General features: G+C 52.7%; 1 protein-coding gene across 3 annotated transcripts in view; it reads right to left on the reverse strand.

Moving 5' to 3' along the window:
- Nucleotides 1-22,504, reverse strand: part of QSOX1 (quiescin sulfhydryl oxidase 1) — a 43,470-nt gene that overhangs the window by 11,669 nt on the left and 9,297 nt on the right. For 2 of the 3 annotated variants that reach the window (XM_009240397.4, XM_002809734.6), the window contains exons 2-8: nt 19,910-20,010; nt 11,156-11,201; nt 10,489-10,591; nt 7,647-7,737; nt 4,221-4,366; nt 2,491-2,625; nt 364-493 (exon numbers count right to left, since the gene is read on the reverse strand). In XM_009240397.4, the coding sequence (XP_009238672.3) occupies nt 364-493; nt 2,491-2,625; nt 4,221-4,366; nt 7,647-7,737; nt 10,489-10,591; nt 11,156-11,201; nt 19,910-20,010 (752 nt within the window). The remainder of the gene's footprint in view (nt 1-363; nt 494-2,490; nt 2,626-4,220; nt 4,367-7,646; nt 7,738-10,488; nt 10,592-11,155; nt 11,202-19,909; nt 20,011-22,504) is intronic. The other variant, XM_054550438.2, reaches the window with a different exon arrangement.

The following is a 22,504-nucleotide window of genomic DNA, read 5'->3' on the forward strand; positions in this document are numbered from 1 at the left end:
CTGCTTTCCCAGTGACCACGGCAAGGGGTGGGAAGCCACACTGGGGCTCTGACTGAGGACTCAGGCAGGCAGAGCCACAGTCGCTGAATCAGCTGGAAATATCCCCAGGTGAGGGGCACGGGCCCTGTGTCCCACCCACACTGCTGCATGGGGCAGGGTTGTCCCTGGCAGTGTGGGGCTGGTGTGGGGTATGGCTGAGGCTGGAGGGTATCACCTATGGTGGACAGAGAGAGCTGTGGGTCCAGGTGTCCAGCCAGACCATGGGCTTCTGGAGGGAGGGGCTGATGGGGTGCCCAGCTTACAGGAACGCACACTGACCATCCGTGGAATTGCACAGACAAGGGAAGCCATGGCCCTACTCACCTTGGCCAGCACTGCCACAAACTTTTTCAGGGCCACCAGGCACTGCCCTTCCAGGACCGGGAATCTGCCCACTTCTATCCGCAGGATGTAGTGCAGTGCAGATTCCAGGTCAGCCATGTAGATCTTGGAGCTGAGGACCCAGAGGGAGATAGAGAGAGAAAGGAGTATTAACCATGGTGCAGGGGCTGCAAGGAGCATCCAGGGCTAAAGGGAGAGAAAAGGGGCACTGCTGATGGTCACAGAGTCTTGTAAGTTACCACTGGCTTCTGCCAGAAATGTGCTGTGTGACCTTGGGTAAATTACCTAATTTCTCTGAGCCTCAATTCCTCATCCGTAAGATATGAATAATAACACATTGCTCACAGGTAAGTTGCTGAGAGGATCAAATAAAAGCACAAATGTAAAAAACTCTCAGCAGTTCCTGGCAGGGAGTAGGAGTTTTCTCTCTCCAGGCCCACAGCCAGCCCCTCCTGCAACTCACTAATCAGGCCGGCTCTGAGCCAAGACCACTAGACATAATCAGACCAGCAGGTTCATACACACAACATGGCTCTGGAAAAACTGGGCCCTCTCTGGAAGACCAGGGTTCAGCTGCCCACCAAGGCTGGGAAATGGCGCCTGGGGGCAGGACGGGAAGCAGGGCCTGTATTTCTTTCAGGGCTGATGTGCTCATCGCTGCCGGACCTCACGTCTCAGGTGGGCCCATCTCACACCTCTCCGCAGCCCTCACGGAAGGGCCGGAGGCTCCATGCTGGCCCCAGGCCCATCACGCTGGGGTCCAGGCTCAGGGTTCTGATGGCAGGGGCCAGGAAAGTTGGGTGCCTCTTCCCCTGTCTCTTGAGACCTGGGTTCTGGCCTCAGTTTGACTGTGAGCTAGTTCTGTGAGCCTGGGCAACTCAGTTGACTTTCCTGGGCCTCAGTCAGCTCACCTGTAAAACACACGACTTGCTCCTGCCCCCGCTACCTCCTGAGGTTGGAAAGAGCCAATAAGGTCAACTAACGGGGTACACACTGTGGCTGCCTATGCTCCCCTCAGGGCAAGGTCTCCTCTGTGCTCCACTTTGGTGTCCTTGGGCCTCAGTTTACCTCTCCATTCCTGTGCCCTGACTCCAGAAGTGGCCCCATGACTGAATGAGGTAACACAGGGAAGGTGCCCAGCACAGAGCCTGGTACATACACCAGCCCAAGCTATTACAAGAACGTCAATGGTTTGCATAATTGTAATGATCGAATGATTACGAAGATCATTCATAATGACGGAATGATCGTAATGATCACACTACCCCTCACTCTCTCTTTCCTTCTCCTTTGATCTACTAAAAGTCTCTCCATTTGGCACTTTCCACCCTTAAAGTCCCTCATGCTAGGAGGCAAAGTCCTTCTTGCAATCACCTTTCCCCCACTGGCTCATGCATCCCCTTGTGAGGGGCACTGTCCTGGCCAGCTCTGAGCTCCCTGATCAGACATTTCCACCTGGTATGCGGCTGGTACCAGTGCAGGAGGTCTACAGCTCTGTCTCACTGCCCAACCACAACAGAAAGGGCAAGGAGCCTCAGAGAGAAGAGCAGCGCTCTCATGCTTATGACTGTGGACACACACACAGGTGACCTGAAAAGGCAGTGAGCTCACTGACACCACAGGCATTCAAGTGAGGTTGGGTGCCTTCCTAGAAGGGATGCCGTAGGGGCTGCACAAGCAGGGACTGCATCTGCCTGTACATATCTGCATCCACAGTGCCTAGCACATAGTGAGTACTCAAAAATATTGACTGCAGAAATAATTGCTTGGGTGGGAAGTTGGTCTGGAGGCCTCAGAGTGTCCTTCCACGCAGATTCCCCATTTGTGAGCAGAGTTAAGCTGAAGGAGCATGGGCGTGGAAGGTGTTCATTCCCCAGTCAGCCCTGGCCCCGCAACAGACACCAGAGGGACCGCAGCTAAATGCCGCTCCCACACATCGAAGGCCCCTGAGCATGGCCAGCCCCCAGGGTGGGGGACAGCCTGGCTCAGAATGTACACGCTAAGCGTATGACAAGGAAGAAGAATGAGCAAGAGGGCGTGTATGTGAAGGTGTGGTGGTCTGTGATCAGAGGAGGGAGAAGATGTGAGGAGAACCAGGCGTGGCCTTACCGATCTGCAAATTTCCAAACAGTGGGAGCTATCTTGTTAGCAGTGGTTGGTGCAACTGTGGTCTGGGCAGCCTCCCTGGTGAGCCCAGAGAGTCTCTGCAGGTAAGCGGTATAGAAGGACCTGGATTCCATGAGCCTGTGAGGGCACAGAACCAGGGAGGAGAGGCAGTAAGTGCAGAGAACAAGATTAGAGCTAACCAATGTCAGAAGAGAAAGCAGGTGGCTCATCAGACAAAGTTTTATTAAATATGTGAACGAGATTCCATCTTGTCCTCCGTGAGGCCAGAAGACGGCACCCAGGCCTCGCTTTGACCTTTCTAATCACTGCACATGCTCTGGAAAGCCTCTTTGACACCAGCCTGATGTCAAACCTCACCTGGTAAGGCAGTTGGGCCTGAGAATTCCCCCAGTGGCCCTCTGGCTCCAGGCGGGGCATGGATAGGCATGGGACAGCCCGGTGCCCACAGACAGGAACGGCGGGGTGTGACTCCCTTCCCCAAGGACCCCAAGGTTCAAAACAGCAGCTGCCCATCCATAAGCTCGCCTTGAGGTACTATGAGTGACATTACCCCCTAAGAAGTCCAGGGAGTTTGATACAGGGTTTTTAAAAAAACAGGTAGCAACAATGACAAAGAGCCTCCAGAATTCTCTAAATCTTTTTACAGTCTTTTTGGTTTCTTTCTTTCTTCCAACAGGGAGGAGTCCTCCAGAGCACGAGATACCTCCTGAGCGCATATTCCCTCTCACCCACAGCCAGGGACCCTGCACAGAGAGACGCCGGGTCCAGCAGCAGCGTGAGGGCCGCCCCAGGGGAGCTGGCATGGGACACACGGCTTCCTTCCACTCCACCATCCTGGGTTTCTCGGTGAGCAGATGGCTTGGGAGGCAGCATCGTCACAAACAATTTTCCCCTCCACCAACTCCGAGAGAGGAGACAATGCCTTCTCTCCCCACCATCACTGGCACTTTCTGGGCCCATCCGGAAAGTGAGTGCCTCCCTGTCCTTGGTGGCATCATGCCTCCTGGGCCCTCTAGCAGGTGATCTGGGCCAGGGTGAGGCTGAGTGGCCACCCTGCCTGGCGCCGTGTGGGTCGGCACTGAGGGCCCAGAGGAGCAGCTCAACAGGCACCACAGGCAAGCCTTGCCTCCCTGGCCCAACGCTCCTGCCTGCAGGGCCTGGCTGACATCAATCATCTGCCCACGGAGGGCACCAAGGCACCATCTGGTGCCATTAACGGGCCATTCAGCAGCAGGAGCCTGGCAGAGGGGCTGAGGCTGGCCTGATTGTTTTCTCTCGGCATTTTGGAACTGGCTATTGTCTGGCTGCTAATGAACTTTTCTGCAATTAGAAAACCAAAGAGAGGGAGGATCAGGCATATTTGAGTGCTTGCCAGGCCTGTAGCCTGCCAATGAGTCTGCCTACGAACAGAAGAGGGTGGGGAAGAGGGCCAGGGCTGTGGTGGGGACGTAATGAGGGTGGAGGCGACACTAGGTGCAGGGGGCTGAGGCCTCTGAGGTCTCTGAGCTGCGGAGCAGGGTCAGCGTTTTCAGGCCCAGGCTCCTGACGGTGGAGGCGCTGGCCCCGCAGACAGCAGACTGCAGCTTCTCCTGCAGGGGGCTCTTCAGAAAGAACATGTTGGCCACTGTGAAAGGCGGGCAGCCCCTCTGGGCAAGAAAGAAGGATGAGCACAGGGAGGGAGGAGAGGGGACGCCAGGAGACAGGATACTCACACGGGGACTCGAGAGACAGAGCCATTCCGGAACAGCAGGTAGCAAGAGGGGAAGTCGGTGACACCAAACTTTCTCACCACATTGGCCTCTGTGTTCAGCACCCTGCGCACTGCCACGCCTTTGTGCTGGGACAGGTCCAGAGCCACCTGCAGGGACAGCAGGACATCTGGGGGCCAGGCCACCGGATAGAGGGAGCCAGGGCTGAGTCCCAGCTCGGTGCCCTGTGAAGGCACCCAGATGGCAGCTGTGCTCCTTCCAGACTCTAAACCCGTAAACAGTGGACCACAGTGATACTCAAGAGACACTCTTGCAAGTGCCAATCACCGCCCAGGAGGAGAGGCCTTGGAGCTGTGCACACCACACATGCTTTAATTTCCTACAACAGTCCCAACTAGGTAGCATTTTCTTTCTAATGAAAGCAATTTGTAAAAAGCACAATAAAATGTGGTTTCATTTTAATTCTCAAACATTTGTTTTTTTGCACTGAGCCAGCACATTCTTGTCTTTAAGACCTTCACACCCCAAGACTGCTCTCTGATGTCCAGGATTCCCCAGGGCCTTCTCATAACATTTTTCTAAAGGGAAAATATCCCTTTAGAAATTACTACTTATTGTTTGTTTGAAATATCAATTGTTGGGGGCAAAAGCAGTCTTCCTTATGGAAGCTTGAGTCACAGATGTTTAAAGAACTGTGATTTTATTGCGTTCAAATACATATGGTAACAAATTTCATGGGTAGGATACAAACAAAATAAACCTTTGGAATTGGGTAAACTTCTCAACAGCAGGCTAACTCTGAGCCCAGTATGTGCAGTCGTCAGAGGGGCCCTTTGGTTAATGTGTATAGTTATAAGAAGATCTGAAAACGTTTCTTAACGTGGGGCTCTCTGAAGGCAACACAAGGCCTTGTTGAGAATGACAATGTCCCCACATTAGAAATGGGAAGAGAAGTTCTGAGCATAATCGGACCATCTGCAAATGGCAGGCACGGGCTTCTGTTACTGACGTCTCACTCCTCACCATGGAGCAGGTGGCGCCCCCTAGCCTTTATTCTTATATTTATAAAGCTTCCTATCTAGACTCCAAATCAGAAAAATATACTTATCAGTCATCATTTTTTTTTTAGAAAGAAATAAGAGAAAGCACTAGCTAACCTGTGTTGCGTAGGTATTATGTAGTGTCCACACAGATTGCTTCATTTATCTTCAGAGAAACACTAAAATAGCAGCTATTCTCAGGAGACGAAGAGATGCGGCGCCGTACACTACAGTTGCCTGCATTAGAATCCTGGCCCCACTGCACCAAACCTCTCCCGGACCCAATTTCCTTACTTGCAAAATAATAACAACAATAATAATAATACCACCAACTTCAGGGGGGCTGTTCTGAGAACTGAAGGGGTCAATTTTATTAAAATGCTGTAACAGTGACTAGCACATAGTAGGTACGTAAGTGTTTACTTAAAAATAAAGCTCCCAGGCCGGGCACGGTGGCTCGTGCCTGTAATCCCAGCATTTTGGGAGGCCAAGGCGGGCAGATCACAAGGTCAGGAGATCAAGACCATCCTCACCAACATGGTGAAACCCCGTCTCTACTAAAAATACAAAAAAATTAGACTGGTGTAGTGGCGGGCGCCTGTAATCCCAGCTACTCAAGAGGCTGAGGCAGGAGAATGGCATGAACCCAGGAGGCGGAGCTTGCAGTGAGCCAAGATTGCACCACTGCACTCCAGCCTGGGCGACAGAGCGAGACTCCATCTCAAAATAATAATAATAATACTAAAAATAAAGCTCCTGGTTGGGCGCAGTGGCTCACGTCTGTAATCCCAGCACTATGGGAGGCCGAGGTGGGCGGATGGTCAGGAGTTTGAGACCAGCCTGACTAAAAATGGTGAAATCTCATCTCTACTGAAAATACAAAATTAGCCAGGCATGTTGGCGCATGCCTGTAATCCCAGCTACTTGGGAGGCTGAGGAAGGAGAAACGCTTGAACCTGGGAGGTGGAAGTTGCAGTGAGCCCAGACAGTGCCATTGCACTCCAGCCTGGGCAACAAGAGTGAAACTCTGTCTCAAAAAAATCAAAATAAATAAAATAAATAAATAAATAAAAATAAAGCTCCTATCTTGTAGCTGGAGAAACTGAGGCTTAGAAGTGAAACCATGCCTCCAGATCACACAGCTTGCATATGCCTGAATTGTGCTACAAATCCCAGCTTAGTGTGGCTCCAGAACCTGGGCCCTTAGCCACTGATCCCACGCTCAGCACCCCTGCGTGGGCATGGGGCACTTGGCTCCAACCACTGGGACCCCTGCCCCTTGGTACTCAAGGGATTGTGGTGGGAGGGGAGAGAGAAGACCTGATTCCAATCACCATTTATCACCTCTACGTAACAGGCATGACCCCAGGCATGAACTGGGACCCCAGAGGGTCAGGCACTCCTTCAGCCAAGCTGTCTTTCCCCTCCCCAGCCCCTGTGCCTCCTCTCTCAGGGCTGAGAGGCCTGGAGACAGCATCTGGCTTCAGCTCAGACTCTTAGCTGTGCTTGTTGAGTTTCAGCAGGAAAATCACTCAGGCCGACAGTGCAGTTTAATTTCATGCCTACCCTCATGCCTGTCTCCCTGCACTGACTTGGAGCATCTCCCATGCACTGGCACATCCCACCTTTGCAGCTGGGAAAAGCTCACAAGTGGTCTATGGAGAAGTCCATGAACCAATGGCAGAATGGTGAGCTCTCTGCATTAAGCGAGGGGAATGGATCTTTATAAAGCACCTACTATGTGTCAGCTGCAATCCAGGCCCTTTACATAAACTGCTGCATTTGACTTTCCCAACAATACTATGGAGAAAGGTAATCATCCCTGCTCTCTAGACAGGGCACTCCAGCCGGAAGCGCCAGGGAGCTGGCTCACGGACACCCCACGAGACAGAGCGGCACCTGGTTAAAGGATCCCATTTCCTCCGGTGGGGCTAGGGCGTCGCTAATGTTCCCTCCCTCCCAAATATTTCACTCCAATCCCATGGAGTGGGATACTGTGGAAACAACATTGGCTTTGGAGCCAGACGGACCTGGTTCAAAGCCCTCTTCTACCAACTTACTAGCTGTGTGATCTTGGGCATGCTATTTGATCACCTTTATTAATTTTGGGAATTAGCAGCTACATGTGTCAGCAATCTGGTCCAATGCTCAATAACAGCAGGTGTCATATTTGATTTCCGTGAAGGAGATAAGAATAAACAGCAAGGTTTTTAAATGCAAAGGTCCAGCTCCTGCACTTCCCATGGCTCCCAGCAGGGGTCAGGCCAATGCCAGGCTAAAAGACCCAGGCAGCCAAGACCCCAGAATTGGCAGGAAAAGCCCTGCTCCCAAACTGGGGCTCTCTCTCCATGGCTATCCAGGAATTGCAGGGAACTTCAGGGCAGCTCACCTCTCTACCCAGGTAGGAGCCTCCCTTTTCAAAGATCAGGGCCAGGTACTCTTCATTATTTCTCGCAAAGAATCCATCAATCTCCTCCAGCCTGCAAGAGACAGCTCTGGCAGTCACTCTGCACAGCCAGCAGAAATAAGACAAAACCGCTGGCAACGCCAGACGCTGGTGATGCAGTGCTGCAGGTACGGCCATCCCGCCCTCCTCCGCTTCCACACAGAGCCCTCCAAGGGAGTCAACCAAACCTTTAGTCTCAAAGGATGTTGCTCTTGTTATCTAACCCTGGCTCTTCATCTGACCTACCTTGGGTGCTTGGTTTTGTTTTTGCTTCCTGTCTCTTTTAAGAATCAGGAGTAGGCCAGGTGCAGTGGCTCACGCCTGTAATCCCAACACTTTGGGAGGCTGAGGCGGGCGGATCACCTGAGGTCTGGAGTTCGAGACCAGCCTGGCCAACATGGTGAAAGCCCGTCTCTACTAAAAATACAAAATTTAGCTGGGTGTGGTGGCGGGCACCTGTAATCCCAGCTGAGGCAGGAGAATCATTTGAACCCCGGTAGTGGAGGTTGCAGTGAGCTGAGATTGCGCCATTGCACTCCAGCCTGGGCTACAAGAGCAAAACTCCGTCTCCAAAAAACAAACAAACAAACAAACAGAGTTGGGAGTGGGTAGGAGGCCATGTGGGGAGGGGGACTGGGAAGGGCTGCTTTGAGACCAGTTGTCTCCACGTGCTGGGGCAGGCCCAGACTGACTGGATGTGGTTTTTATTGGTCCCCTGAGAGCTGAGGGGATTAGAACCCAACAGCTATAAGTCTGGAACTGTGACAAGTCACGACCAAGGGGGAAGATGTGCTCTTTCCTCTCTAGAGCAGGCATTAAAAAGCAATGAAAGAATCAGAAAGCCTTGGGTTCGGGAGACCTTAGAAGCCATCTACATCTCTAACCCAATCTCCTTATTTTAAAATGAGGAAACTGAGGCCCAGTTTCCAAAACAAAACAAAACATACCCAAAACAAAACAAAACAAACAAAAACATGGTATTGATGCTGGAGCCCAGCCAGTGACAGTCCAAATGGATATGCTAGACAGGTGAGGGCCAGAATGCACCCCGCTGGGGTGGAGGAAAAGAGGTGTTGAGCCTTTAGGGTGGCATCAGGTGGCCAGCCTCTCAGACCTCTTCCCTGGGTCTTCCCTAAGCTGGCAGAAGAGCACAACCTACATGGGGGCCAGTACCCCTTTCCCCGCTCCCACCCTCTGACTTCAGAAGAGGCAGCTCACCTTTCATCACACATCTCTACCTCCTTCCTAAAGTTCTTTAAAAGGATTGCTTTGGGTTGGGTGCAGTGGCTCATGCCTGTAATCCCAGTACTTTGGGAGGCCGAGGCAGGCGGATTGCCTGAGCTGAGGAGTTTGAGACCACCCTGGGCAACATGGTGAAACCCCATCTCTACTAAAAATACAAAAAATTAGCCAGGCTTGGTGGCAGGCGCCTGTAGTCCCAGCTACTCGGGAGGCTGAGGGAGCAGAATCGCTTGAACCCAGGAGGTGGAGGTTGCAGTGAACCAAGGTCGTGCGGCTGCACTCCCAGCCTGGGCAACAGAGCGAGATTCTGTCTTCCAAAAAAAAGAATCACTTTGAGAGACCTTGTCAGGTTTGCTTGATCTGTTGCTTTTGAGATACCCCAGGACTGAAATTGTGCCATGAGGATGTACGTGTGTGTGTAAGGAGGGAGATGGAGACACAGTCATTGAGAAATGGAAGAAGCAAGGACCAGGGCACAGGCTGACATGGGTGTTTTCTGGAGAGACAGGGTCTGGCTGTGGAACCCCAAACCACATAAAGATTATGCTGCATCCAGGGTCCCCCGGAGGCCCTCTGGAGGATGGAAAATTGGGAAAGATGACAAAGGAGTCATTGTGAGTTGGATTCAACCCCAACTGACACTTGGAAACACAATTTCTCAGCAGGGCCATGTCTCTGAGGGCACCTGCACACAAACTGTTAAGAGAGCCTCTGTGCACCAACAGCGGCCTCGTGAGGCCTTCTTAGCACCTGGGGCCTCCACTGTGCACAAGGCTGGGCTCCCTCTAGCAGCCCCTGCTGGTACATGGATTTGTTCCTTCTTGGCAAGAGTCCTCCGAGGTGGGCATTATCCTATCTTGAGTTCTGATCCAGAAGTGGGGGGCCTAGTGTTTTTAATCTAGCTGCCTCTTCTTTGGGAGAGTATGGGCAAGACCCCACGCACCTTACTGTCTTCATTTTCCTGGAAAAGAGGCAAGCTGGGAAGCTTGCCTGGTCCACAGATACAGAGCACCGGCCACTGCACCTGATGCTCTGCCGTACAGACAGCCAGGGGCTACCCCCACGCCCCAGGCATGACCACCTTCTCTCCACCTCCCCCCAGTTTCCCTCGAAATATTTGATCTCCTTTTTCCTCCTCATGCCATTCTGACTCTCAGTGGCCTTCCCGGGGATAGAGCATGTGAAATCCTGCTGCATCCCGCAAACATTTTGAGGGCAGGTGGCAAGAAACAGCAGCAGGTACAACCTGGAGAAGCCCCATCCATCTTTTCCTTCCCACCTGGTGGGATGGACCCTTGCACCATCAGTCAGCCCCAGAAAAACAGGGCTCTTCAGCAGGACCCGAGCGATAGGAAGCCCAACACCAGCCATCAGCTGCCACTTGGTTCTGGAGTAGCTCCAGCAGACTGGTGTGTGAGCCCCACAGGCAAAGGCAGCAAAGAGAATAAACTGGGGTCCCCGCCCTGCTGTTCCCACCGCCCTCTCACTCCCAGGCTTGGGATCCTGGCCCACAATGCACTAAGCCTGCCCCAGCCCAAAGTACCTGGCAGGCTCCAGTGGGGGACAGGCTGGGGGCCACGTGTCATGATGGGACTCCAAGGCGTCAATGAGCCTCTCCCGCAGCGTCTGCACATCAGCACCAGCCACTGTAAATGAAAACAGGCGTGAGCGGGGTGTCAGGAGAGCAGAGCTGCTTCCACAGCACACTGGCCACCTTCACTCCCAGAAACAAAGGGCCGAGGGCACATCCAGCTCTGACAGAGACAGACGAGGCATCGGTCCTTCCCTGTGCTAGAAGAATGGGGCTTGAGGGGTCCTCCTGTGGCCCCAAGTAGTGCAACGACACCCATCCCTCAGACAGGAAAGAATCCCTCAGAACTGGGAGCCATCAGGACTTTCCCCAAGGGCTCTGGTCTGCTCTCTGGGTGCCAACCCCACTGTGAGAGGAGAGCTCTTCTGAGAACATGGTGCCCCTGCCCCGATCCTAGGGCCCTGGATACGTCCAACCTGAAGGGCTTCTTCATCCTGCCTTTCCCTAAGGCTGACTGGGAGGACAGTTTTGGGAAGACACAAGTTAGGCTTCCCATGGGGACCGCCTCACCCTCGACCCTGCTGACTGCCAGGGCTTTCTCCACCCCAATAGAAACCCAGGTGAAGAGGGAGGTTGGGGGAGCAAGATGCTAACAGGACAACCAGAGCTGGGCACCCACCTGGAAATACTGCTCCCGAGCCATTCTTGGTAAAGGCCTTGAAGAACTGGAAGCAAACACACAGGTGGGCGTCAGTGATAGATAGTGGCCAAGAGTGCATCCACGCAGGCCTGCTCTGAAAATCTGCCTACTTATTCAATGCAGTGGCTCGGCAAATCACTTAATGTTGTTGAGCCTGTTTCTTTTTTCTTTCTTTTTTTTTTTTTTTGAGACAGTCTCGCTCTGTCGCTCAGGCTGGAGTGCAGTGGCACGATCTCGGCTCACTGCAAGCTCTGCCTCCCAGGTTCAAGGGACTCTCCTGCCTCAGCTTCGCAAGTAGCTGGGACTACAGGCGCCCGCCACCACGCCCGACTAATTTTTTTTGTGTGTATTTTTAGTAGAGATGGGGTTTCACCGTGTTGGCAAGGCTGATCTCGAACTCCTGACCTGTGATCTGCCCGCCTCAGCCTCCCAAAGTGTCAGGATTACAGGCGCCCGGCCGAGCCTGTTTCTTCATCTGCAAAATGGTGAGTTGGGGGGAGTTGGGGGGAGTTGGGGGGAGGTTGCTCTAGGAGCTGGACACTGGCTCCCTCCCGTTACCCTCCCACACCCCTTGGAAGCATCCACGGATCCTGTGGGCAGCAGTTCATACACTTTCCTCCTCGAGGGCCATTTCTATGCAGCACAGTACCTAGCATGTAATTACTGACAAATATTTATCGAATGGATGAGTGATGAAGTACCATTGCTGTTTTCCTTTGCAGACCCATCTGAAAACATGAAGTGCAGGCACTTCCTACGTCCCTTGGGAAATGTCAGCTTGCTTCTATGTCAATGTGCCCTTGCTCCTTACTTGGGAAAAGGGGCTTACAGGCTGCTGTCTCTGTCCACTGAGAAGTCCCAGCCCAGCACAGCAGACACAATCAAGGAAGGAGTCTCCAGAACAGGTCCTCTTGAAGGGGGGACCTGAGTCCCTGGGGAAACATGACTTGCTACAGACTAGCTGATTTAACTCATCACTTTGTCCTCTTTTCCCACGTACATGACATCCCAAGCCTAGTCTGCCACCTCCTTGGGGCACGAGCACAGACACAACAGAGCCTGACTCCTGGCAATCTGGGCTTCTGCCCAGGCGGCAAGACAGCTGCCAAGGCTTTTGCCTGCACTCTTTCGATTCAGGAGGGAACACAGTTGAGTTGTCCTGGAAGCCGGCCACTGAACTGCCTAGGGGAGAGCCTGCAGGCTGGGAAGAGGCTTCTTCCTGTGGGACTCTAGCCTCGGGGCCACTTTTCACTACCTTGGACTTCTGCCTCCAACAGCCAAACACTGGTTTCCTTCTCCCTCCTTGGGATAGAGCTGTTTGGCCTTATCCCAAGCTGGCAGCTGAGAACAGGCCCCGGACTCTGGCAGACCTCGTTCAAGGACTGGTTCTGTTTGCTCTTGCTGTGTGACCTTGGGCAACGCATCAACTGCTCTGAACCTTCATGTTCTCATCTTTGAAATGAGGATGACGCCATCTACCTTGAAGACTTGTGAGGATTCCATGACCATACACCTAAAGTGCTTAGCACGGTACCTAGTGCATACCTCAAGGAACCGATAAATGTTAACTGCACCATCATCACCCACCACCAGCATCCCCTTCCCTCCTTCATACCTTTTAAACACTAGGAACCATGATCAGCTAGGACTTGTTTGTTACAGACATTTGTAGGCAGAAAATCTGGAAGCCACCTGCTACCCTCTCCCACATGAGGAACAAAGGCTGCAGAGAAGCCACTTGTCTCTCCCCATCTGCAACCTTCCGTTCCCTGTGACCTCCCCCGGGCCCTTACTCTGCTCACTGCTTTACTCTCTCTTTTCAAAACATTAAGATAAACTTTTACTGTGGATGAAAACCATCCACTTATACATACCATACATATTTAAATAGTGTTCTTTACAGTTATTTAATTTTATTGGCCTATTAAAATTATGTTATCCTAATACTTAAGAAAATGATCATAAATTTCCTTGATTATGAGATCATATTGATAATGTAAGTCACGGCATTTATGGACTGACACTTTTTCATGAACAAAATTAAAGATACATCTATTTGGGGTTTGGTTTGCCGACAAATAATAAACCAGGTCAGGTGCAGTGGCTCGCACCTGTAATCCCAGCACTTTGGGAGACCTAGGAGGGAGGATCACTTGAACCCTGGAGTTCAAGACCACCCTAGGCAACACAGTGAGGCCCCATCTCTATAAAAAGTTAAAAATTAAAAATAAATAAAATTTAAAAACAAAAAAGGAACCCGAGGGTGATGTTGCGCTGCAGTTATTCATGGTGATGGTGCTCTTGTTTATTTACAGACAGGTTACACTTTGACCGGTTTCTACACATATGAGAACAACACTGACACCATGAAGCCTTGAACTGGGTGGCTTTCCCACAGCTACAGCTGTTATTTTCACCTTTGAAAAGTAATATGGTCATTTTTTGTCATCAACCATCAGGTCACCCACATCTGAGCAGGTGCCCATATTAAAAGGGGCTTGCATTACTTCTATCAAAAGGCAGCCTCTCCAGGCCCAGTGCAGTGGCTCATGCCTGTAATCCCAGCACTTTGGGAGGCCAAGGTGGGTGGATCACTTGAGGTCAGGAGTTTGAGACCAGCCTGGCCAACAGGGTAAAACCCCGTCTCTACTAAAAATATAAAAATTAGCCAAATGTGGTGACATGCACCTGTATCCCAGCTACTCAGGAGGCTGAGGCAGGAGAATTGCTTGAACCTGGGAAGTGGAGGTTACAGCGAGCCGAGATCACGCCACTGCACTCCAGCCTGGGCAACAGAGAGAGACTCTGTCTCAAAAAATAAAAAAAATTTTAAAAAGGCAACCCCTCAAGATCCCAGCAGCCACAAGCAGCTTGGAGTCTGACCAGGAACCTCGGTCAGCCAGAGTGGCCCAGGGGGATGCAGGGACCCCAAGAGCCTCTCCCCAGGATGCAGGCTGAAGGGAGGCCCCTGCTGCACCTCAGCTGTTCCCTTCTGCCCTCAGAAGCTTCGCACCCACCTCCCAGGCCAATGTCTCCTCCGAGTTCTGGCTCCCATGCCTCACGCTCTTCAGGAACTTCTTCCTAGCCATCTCTCATCACTCCTCTTTTCTACTACAGCCCCCCAACTAGGCCTACAAATAGATTCGAATCCTTCTACTCTAACCCTTAAAAAAAGGAAAGGATGGGAAGGGAAGGAGGATGGGGATGAAGAGAGGCCCTCCTTCCTTCTCGAGTGACCGCATTTCCTTCCCGTGTCCCCATGCTGCCAACGTTCCTGGAACAGCATCTGCCCCTGCTCCTCAGACTTCTCTCTCGCCATCCCCACAACCCTCAGCTGAAGCCGTTCTAGGGAAGCTCCGTGGTGGCCTCTTCAGCCACTCCAGTGATTTCTCCCGCCCTCCTGTCCTCTCTGGGGTACAGACGTCATTACCGCCTGCTTTGTCTTCCCATGGCAAGCATTTGTCATCTTTCGTGCCACATTTTGTGATTGCTCTCCTTTGCTGCCTTCACGTTGCCACCCTCCCCTGGTTGGCTTGACACTGACCAGCCCTACTTGGCCCCCTTGCCCTGGTCCTAGCTTCACTTTCGACTGCTCTCCTGTGCCCACTGCCCACCCCCATCTCCTACCCCAGTCTCTCCTACAGACACACGTCAGGTCCTGACACTCTTCTGTTTAAAAAGCTGTTGAAGGCACTGTCACAAAGAAGTTGCTCAATCTTGCTTCTAAATGATGAGTGGATAAAGGGATCAATGACCAAACCTATCATTTCTCCCTTGCCAAAGCCAATGACTTTGTCAAATGATTTGCAATCTAAACCCTCAGCATCTCAGCCCTCACCTGCCCTAGACTTCTGGTTCTTCCTGGTGGCCTCCACTCAGGTGTCAGGATACAGCCCCTCCCCCACCATCCCCAAGACTGAATCACCCCTCTCCCAACCTGCTTTGTCACCTGTGTTTACCTCACCCAGCAACCGGTCCTCCTCCCTGCCACCCACACCATCCCCCTCTTCAAAATCCATCATCCAGTTAGCTGACAAGTCCTATGAATTTGACCTCCGTGTTACCTCTTCAAAAGTCCTCTCCTTCTCCACCTGCCTTGTCTAGACCAGGCCCGACAGATGATGATGTATTTTTGGGTCACTGCATCAGTCCCCACCTTTCATGCTCTCAGAAGTTTTAGTAGGCTCAATCTTTTCATACTCCAGCTATCTTCCTCACTGCTACTAAGGTTAGTTTTCTAAGGCACAGTTCTGGTCTGAACATTTTGCTCCTCCTCAAATCTCTTCCATGACTCCCCACTGTCAATGAATAATGTCCAAACTCACTGCATTCAAGGCCTTCCAGGCTCCAAACCCAAACTCACCTCACATTGCCCTCCATTCCCGCCACTCCAGCTGCAATGAACTTCAACCTGAATCCACCACTCACCCATGCACCCACCTTTGACCAGGAAGCAGGACGACATTTTATTTATCTCTGCAAGCTCCACAGTGTCTGGCATCTCTCAATAGGCATCTGTTCAGCTGAACAGAGAATCTCTGCCCTTTGACCACGCTGGAAGCTCATGTGGAAATCAAGTCAGGGCACATTTTTGTCCTCTGATTAAAATGTATCCTTATTAAGTCAACCATTGGGACGTGTGCCCTGCCCAAGGGAAACCACCACAGCTCCCTGGAAGCAGGCAATTAAAACTTTGGGAGTGCGTTGCTTTTCTCCAGGAGCAGTCAGCACCCATCCCTTTTCTTTCATCACTTTACACAGGAGCTACTGGAAGACCTCCAGCTGCTCCCTAATGGCAGAAAACCAGGCAACACCAGGCTGGTCTTCACGAAACTATGGGGCCAAAAGAGCTCAAGAGAAAGCACACTTCCCAGGGGTGACACCGATGGCATTCAGTTCCAGCTTTTATAACGTTTTAAGGAAAATGGTCCAGCCTCCAGATATTTTTATGGTAAGCCCATGAGGATCCATTACCTTAACCACTTCCAACACCGTGGATTATCCATGGAGAAGACCCCCAAAATAGCAGCTGACTGCTGAGAAAGGGGCCCACCTCCTTTTTCCAGAGAGAGATAGGAGACATCCTGGAGTCCTGTCTTCCTCTCTGACATCTCACCTTCTAGCAAAAGCCACAGAAGGTAACAGCCCAGACTCTGTACCCTTAGAGGCCGTCCCTGCTTCCAAACCTGCATTCAAGGACCTGCCATTTCTGGGCTCCCTCCTCCCCCAGCTCTGCCTCACCCCTCAACATGAGCCTCCGCCCAGCTGGACGAGTCTACTCAACATGCCACCTCGCCCTGCCCACAGAGGGCCTTGGCTCTCACCTTCTCGCCTGCCTATGAGGCCCGCCCACATTCCTCCTCTCTCCCAGCCAAACCCCATCTGTCCTTCAACACCAAGTAGAAGTCCCCTCCTACACAAACTCCTCTCCGACGAGTGAAAGAGCTCCATGAGCCCAGCAAACTCCTGTGGCATTCCCTGGGTACCTGTCCCTGGCCGCCTCTCACTGGCCATGGGCTCTGGGGATCTCACGCTCCTGGCCACACCTGCAGTGGTGAATGCGGTGCTGGGCACCCAGCAAGTAGGCCCGCAGTGGCTGCTGACAGACGGATGGACTGCCACACGGTCCAGCAGCAGCCATACAGCAGCTACCAGCAGCCCCATGGGTGGCCCAGGAAGGAGATGGGACAATGGGAAGGAAGCAAACTAACTTTTACTGAAGTCCAAATCACACCAGCATGGTGGCACTTTCATATGGGAGACCTCACTTCACACTTGGCAATGGTCCTCTTAGGTGGATGTTATCCCATGTTTACAGACAAGGAAACTGGGGCCCATAGCTGGGGCACTGATAAGTGACTTTCCCAGCCACATACAGTAAGCAGCAAGGCCTGGATGTGAAATCACATCACTGATCTCCTCAGAGCCTCGAGGAGAGAAGACCCGCCCTTCCCCACCCCTATGTTGCTGTGCTGTGTACCCCTTGTTCCAGCCAGGCCTTCGGCCATAAAAAGTCCCATTCTATTCCCACTGAAGGGCACTCCTGAGGCTCACGGAGAAGCCCCTTGACCCGGAAGTTCCAGCCTCTAGGCACCAAGCTCCAGCCAGAACCTGCAGCCAACCAGCCCCTCCCTCTCCCACACCTTTGTTTCCTTCCAGCTGGGCTCTGGCTCCAACCTGATGGGGACCTGACACAGCTGGCCCGCCCTTCAGGGCCCAGGTGTTTGCTAAACAGGCTGGGCTGGTAGAAGCTCACTGTTTGCTCACAGTGACAAGGGGCCGGAAGCAGAAGAAAAGGACAGTCACACATGCCACTGGGGGAGGCCAGACTCTCGCGTGTGGGCCTGTCCCCATCATACCAAAAGCACTCTCTCCTCTCCCTGCTTCACATGGGCCCTTGCCTTTCAGCTCTTCATGGACAGAGTGCAAGGACAGGCTCCAGCCCCCAGGGGGCAGCAGGCAGGGCAACAGGGCTATGTCTCTGGCCCACCAGCAGTCCCCAGGTCAGCCTCTGCCAAGGGCACACAGGTTCTTCATGGCCCCCAATCTCTGGATATTGGAATCTGTTTGAGTAGTGTTTTCCAAACACTAGAAACAACCTTGTAATGAGCTGTCAAATCAATGTATTTAATCACAGCCGTATTTAAAAAAAAAAAATAGAACAGAACATATCACAGTTTAACTGCACTTAGTAAGAATCTTGTTTCATGAAACTTTTGTTTTAGTGATAATAGATACACACCAACTTTGGGATCACAATGTAAAAATGTGTATTGCTTATAGTTGGTCACAGTAAGAAACTATTTGAGAGCCGCTGCATAGGACCTCAGAGCAGGGACCTGCCAGCTCAAGCCACTTGGCCTATGGACTGGGCACTGGGTGCCTCCCCCTGGCCAAAACTGAGCCACAGGTTCCTCAGGAGAGGCAGGAAAGGCTTTGCCGGGGGAGGCCACCGTGTTGGTCTGTGGACAGATGACTACCAGACTGGCCCTGCCAGGTGCTGCCCATCTGGAGGCAGGGGAGGGCCGAGGAGCCCAGCAAGGGCCCTCCCAGTGACCCTCCCACAGCCAGCCAGGCAGTTCAGGAGATGGTGACTCACCTGAGGCATCCAGGCTGCGTGCGCTGCATGACATGGGGTGGCGCTGAGGAGCCTCTGACCTCCTGGGCCTGGGCCGCCTCCTTCATCCCTGCTGTGCCCAGCCTCTCCCAGGCAGAGTCAGAAAGCTCAGGCCCTACAGAACTTCAATCGGTCGTCCTGCCCTGGCTGCCGTACCAGTGTCAACCCCTCCCCTGGGGGCTGGGCAGTGGCTGCACCCCTGTGGCTCATGCTCACTGGGAGAAAAATATCAGCCTGTGAATGATGGTTCCTTGTGCCACACTAATTTGCCCACAGCTTCCCACTCAGGGCCACTCACCCTGGTCCAGCCAAAGGAACAGAGTGCCCTGTTTGAATATTCTCAATTACACACCTTAGGGCCAAGGATGGCACCATGTCCTGCCAGGAAGGCCTTTCATTTCAAAGGGATGATTGACATGCAGTCTCTCTGCTGCCACTTTTCAATGACGCGGCAGTAGCTGTTGGTTCGCCACACTATCAGGAGACCAACCTGGTCTCAGCTAAACCTGGGGCCTGGGGGGCCCTGACCCTATGTGGTAACAGTTTAGGAAGGGACTTCTATTAGGTGTGGAAACCCTGAATCCAGTGGGGGTTGCACTGGGCTCGAGGAACAGAAAGGTCACATGGAGTTAGAGTTGGACGTTCCTGGTGGAGCCATGGCCTTACTTCCCGGATGGATGCTGCTGGGGTAATTAAGCTGAGTTCTGGCTCACAGTTCTGCTTGAAACTTGGCCGCCCCTACCCCCAGCTCAGAGGTATCTTGTTCCAGGGACAATGCTTGGCATTTCAGCTTTCAAAGGCATTTCCTAATTATCCTTAATGGCTACAGAAGAAACTGCTTTTCTAGATGCCATTCTGGTGGGAGGGTACATATTATTTATACCTGGTGATACAGAAACAGAGATTTGAATCTGGCTTCTCTAATCTGGAAGAAAACTAACTGGATTGGAGCCAGGCCTGAGCCCAGGGGAGGGCCCTCACCATAACTGCAGCAGCCTTGCTGCCCTGGGCTATCCAGGGCCTCCAATTTGAGAGCCTTGGAAGCTGTTCAGACATTAATTAAGCTGTTGATGCCCTGCATTGGGCAGGCTGGCAGGTAAGGCATCATCAGAGATCTCGTGCCACTTTCTACCAGAGCGGGGGTGACAAAGCCCTCATGCCTTGGGTGTGATAACTCCCGTGCCGGGGATCCCTGCTGCCTGAGGCACTGACATTCTGACAGTGGGGTGAGGCTACCCTGACAGGTCCCTTCTTAGCTACCTGTGGTTCAAGGCATTTTTGCCTGAGAAGGCTGAGGCTTGCCAGAGTGTCTGGGGTCCCTTCGTGGGGGACCACTAGGCTTCTAGAGTCTGACCCTGCCCACAGATGGGTCAGAGCCTGAATCCTGGTTTTATAGAGTTAGATCAGACCTCCTAAGGCTTGGAGGTCAAGAGGGAGAGCAATTGAAGAGGACCTTGGAAGCTGGGAGCTCTCACCAGCCCAAGTGATGATCACCTCCCAGCTCAAATCAGAGCAGCTGAAATCTGCCCATCCCGACACATCCCACATGGCCCCTTTCCCTTATAAAGGGAAACAAAGCAGGCCCAGCCTGCCTTCCCCTCCTGTCAGTCACACACCCTCACAGTCGGGAAGCCAGGGATGTTGAAGTCTCTGCAGACTGCGCTGTTGGTCTCCTCAGCACAGTCCAGGGCGGCGAGATTCAGGGCTGGCCTCCAGGCTGAAAGGACAAAAAACCCAGGGGTAAATAAGAGGGGCTGGTACCCCCTCTGCCTGCCCATCTCCCCCAATGCAATGCCTCACCCCTGCCAACCCCACAGCACCTGATCCCAAAGCTCTTATGACAAAGGTCACACCTTCCTTGGAAAAGGACCTCTGAGATATTCTGGTTGGTCTGCATTTAGCTAGCGTCTCACAAAAGGGAACCTGTGTTTTGGATGATTAGCATAAGTCATACTGCCTCATAATGGTATCTGTTTCCCCATTACTAAGCGGGGCCAGGGATGGGAGCTGAGAGATGTTGAAGGAGTTTGCCCTGCTCCTCGCCATCACCCCAGCCCCCCGCCCCGGGGAAAAGCCCTGGTATTGCCTCTGTCCTGGGGCTGTAAATGGGATCAGTTCCAGAGGGTGGAGAACATGCCTTAGGGCATCTGGACTTCCCCAGGGGACCCTTGGGGAAGTTTCCTGGGGCCAGAGATACTGGTAGTGGGCAGAGCTTGAGTGACTGGGGTAAAGGGTATCAGGAACTGGGTCCCCAGCCAGAAACAGGAGCATCTGGAATCCAGGAACTGCAGGGAAAGAAGCCTTGAGGCCAGAGTCTGGCAGATTAACCCCGCCCCTGCATCAGGCCCCAGGCCACAAGGCTGCTGGCCGCTGAAACATTGGCAGAGAGAATAATGGCACCATTCTGGGCCACAGCCCAGGATGTGAGAAGAAACAAGCTCATATTCCAGGCAGCTCTCCTGAGCTCAGGTTCCAGGTCAGGTGCCCCGTGAGCATCCACCAAAGTTCCACCCACATGGAGGCTACTCCAGCTGGAAGCCAAGGTGCGCACAGAGGAAGCCAAACAAGCCGTGAGAGGGCAGTGACAAGGGCCAAATCATGTGGCACAGAACTCTCAAATTTGGAGAGGTCGGCCCTGCAGACCAAGGCATGGGCTCAGCAGGCAAGGTGGAAACAGAGTTGAACCTAGACCGTCGGTCCAGTGGGCAGGGAACTGCCTGAGCAAGGTGGAGGAGGAGAGGACTGGCAGAGACCAGGCTGCCTGGAGAGGAGGGTTTCTGGGAGGCATGGGAGCCAGAATAGAAGGGAGCAAGAAGGGACCAGACTGGGAGCGTCTGCCTGGACAGCTCAGGATGACCTCCATGGCAGCTGGACCCACATGCGTCTCTGGGACAGATGAGAGGAGGAGGAGGAGGCCTGCCTGGTGGCAGGCACAATTCCCATTTGAAGCTCATGCCCCAGGGGCAGGGAGTGGAATTTACACAGGCAGCCCACCCAGCACCCATGAAGTATAGAACACTAATATCTGAATAACGTCCCTAATGGTCACAGTTTTACCAGGACCTCTGGCCCCACCTGATATGGTCTGGATCTTGTCCCCTCCAAATCTCATGTCGAAATGTGATCTCCAACGTTAGATTAGGTGAAAGGTATTAGATTAGGTCGTGAAAGGTATTAGATCTTGGGGGCAGATCCCTCATGAACAGCTCGGCACTGTCCCCTTGGTAACGAGTGAGTTCTCACTGAGTTCTCATAAGATCTGATTGCTTAAAATAGGGTGGCACTTCCCAACCCCCTCCTGCTTCCTCTCCTGCTTTGCCTTCTGTCACGAGTAAAAGCTCCCTGAGGCCTCCCCAGAAGCTAAGCAGATGCTGTGTACAGCCTCCAGAACCCTGAGCCAATTAAACCTCTTTTCTTTATAAATTACCCAGCCTCAGGTACTTATTTTTAGCAATGCAAAAACACCCTAATACTCCACCCTAGAACTTACTCCTTACGATGTCTGAGAAGAACACAATTTCAGAAGGTATCAGAGCTCCTAAGAACAATTCATGCCTGGGGAAGGAGTGTTACCCTCACCTCCACGAGACAGATGCAGGAAGAGCCTGGCACACCCTGACGCATCCCTGGAAAGAAGGCAACTAAGCTGGCCCTTCTTGGGGCTGATATAAGGGAGGGGGCTCTGGGAACTGGGAGGAAGGCCTGTGGCTACACCACCCCCTTCTTTCCCCACCTTTCTTGCTGGTAGTCTGCTTTTGGCATTGTAGCTTCTGGACTCCTTGAAGGAGGGAGGTGGGTGGGGGGTTGCGAAGAGGAAGTGGATGGAGGTATTTACCAGAGTCAGACTTCAAAAGTATTTAGCAGAGTCAGGTGAGCTACATCCTATGATGCCATTTCCCCAACCTCCTCAACACCCCCCCACCACACACTTTTTGGGGAGCCTTCTTGACTCCCTTAGCACACAAGGATAGCAACTTGAGCCTATCCAAGTATCTGCAAGCTGGGGTGCATCCTTTGGCTTTAAACCTCACCTGCAAGGCAGCCTGTACAAAGGCAGGTATGGTCAGGGCCTGTTGCATGCCAGGCCCAGGATGCAATCCCTCTGCCCCTACCAGGGGATTGCTGATACCAACCTGCCTCCACATCCTGTCCACTCTCCTCTGAAGTCTCTTCCCTCACCCAAACCTCCATCTCCTCATGCCTGTCCTAGG

The sequence above is a fragment of the Pongo abelii genome, chromosome 1 (assembly GCF_028885655.2).
Source record: "Pongo abelii isolate AG06213 chromosome 1, NHGRI_mPonAbe1-v2.0_pri, whole genome shotgun sequence".
NCBI classification, from domain to species: domain Eukaryota; kingdom Metazoa; phylum Chordata; class Mammalia; order Primates; family Hominidae; genus Pongo; species Pongo abelii.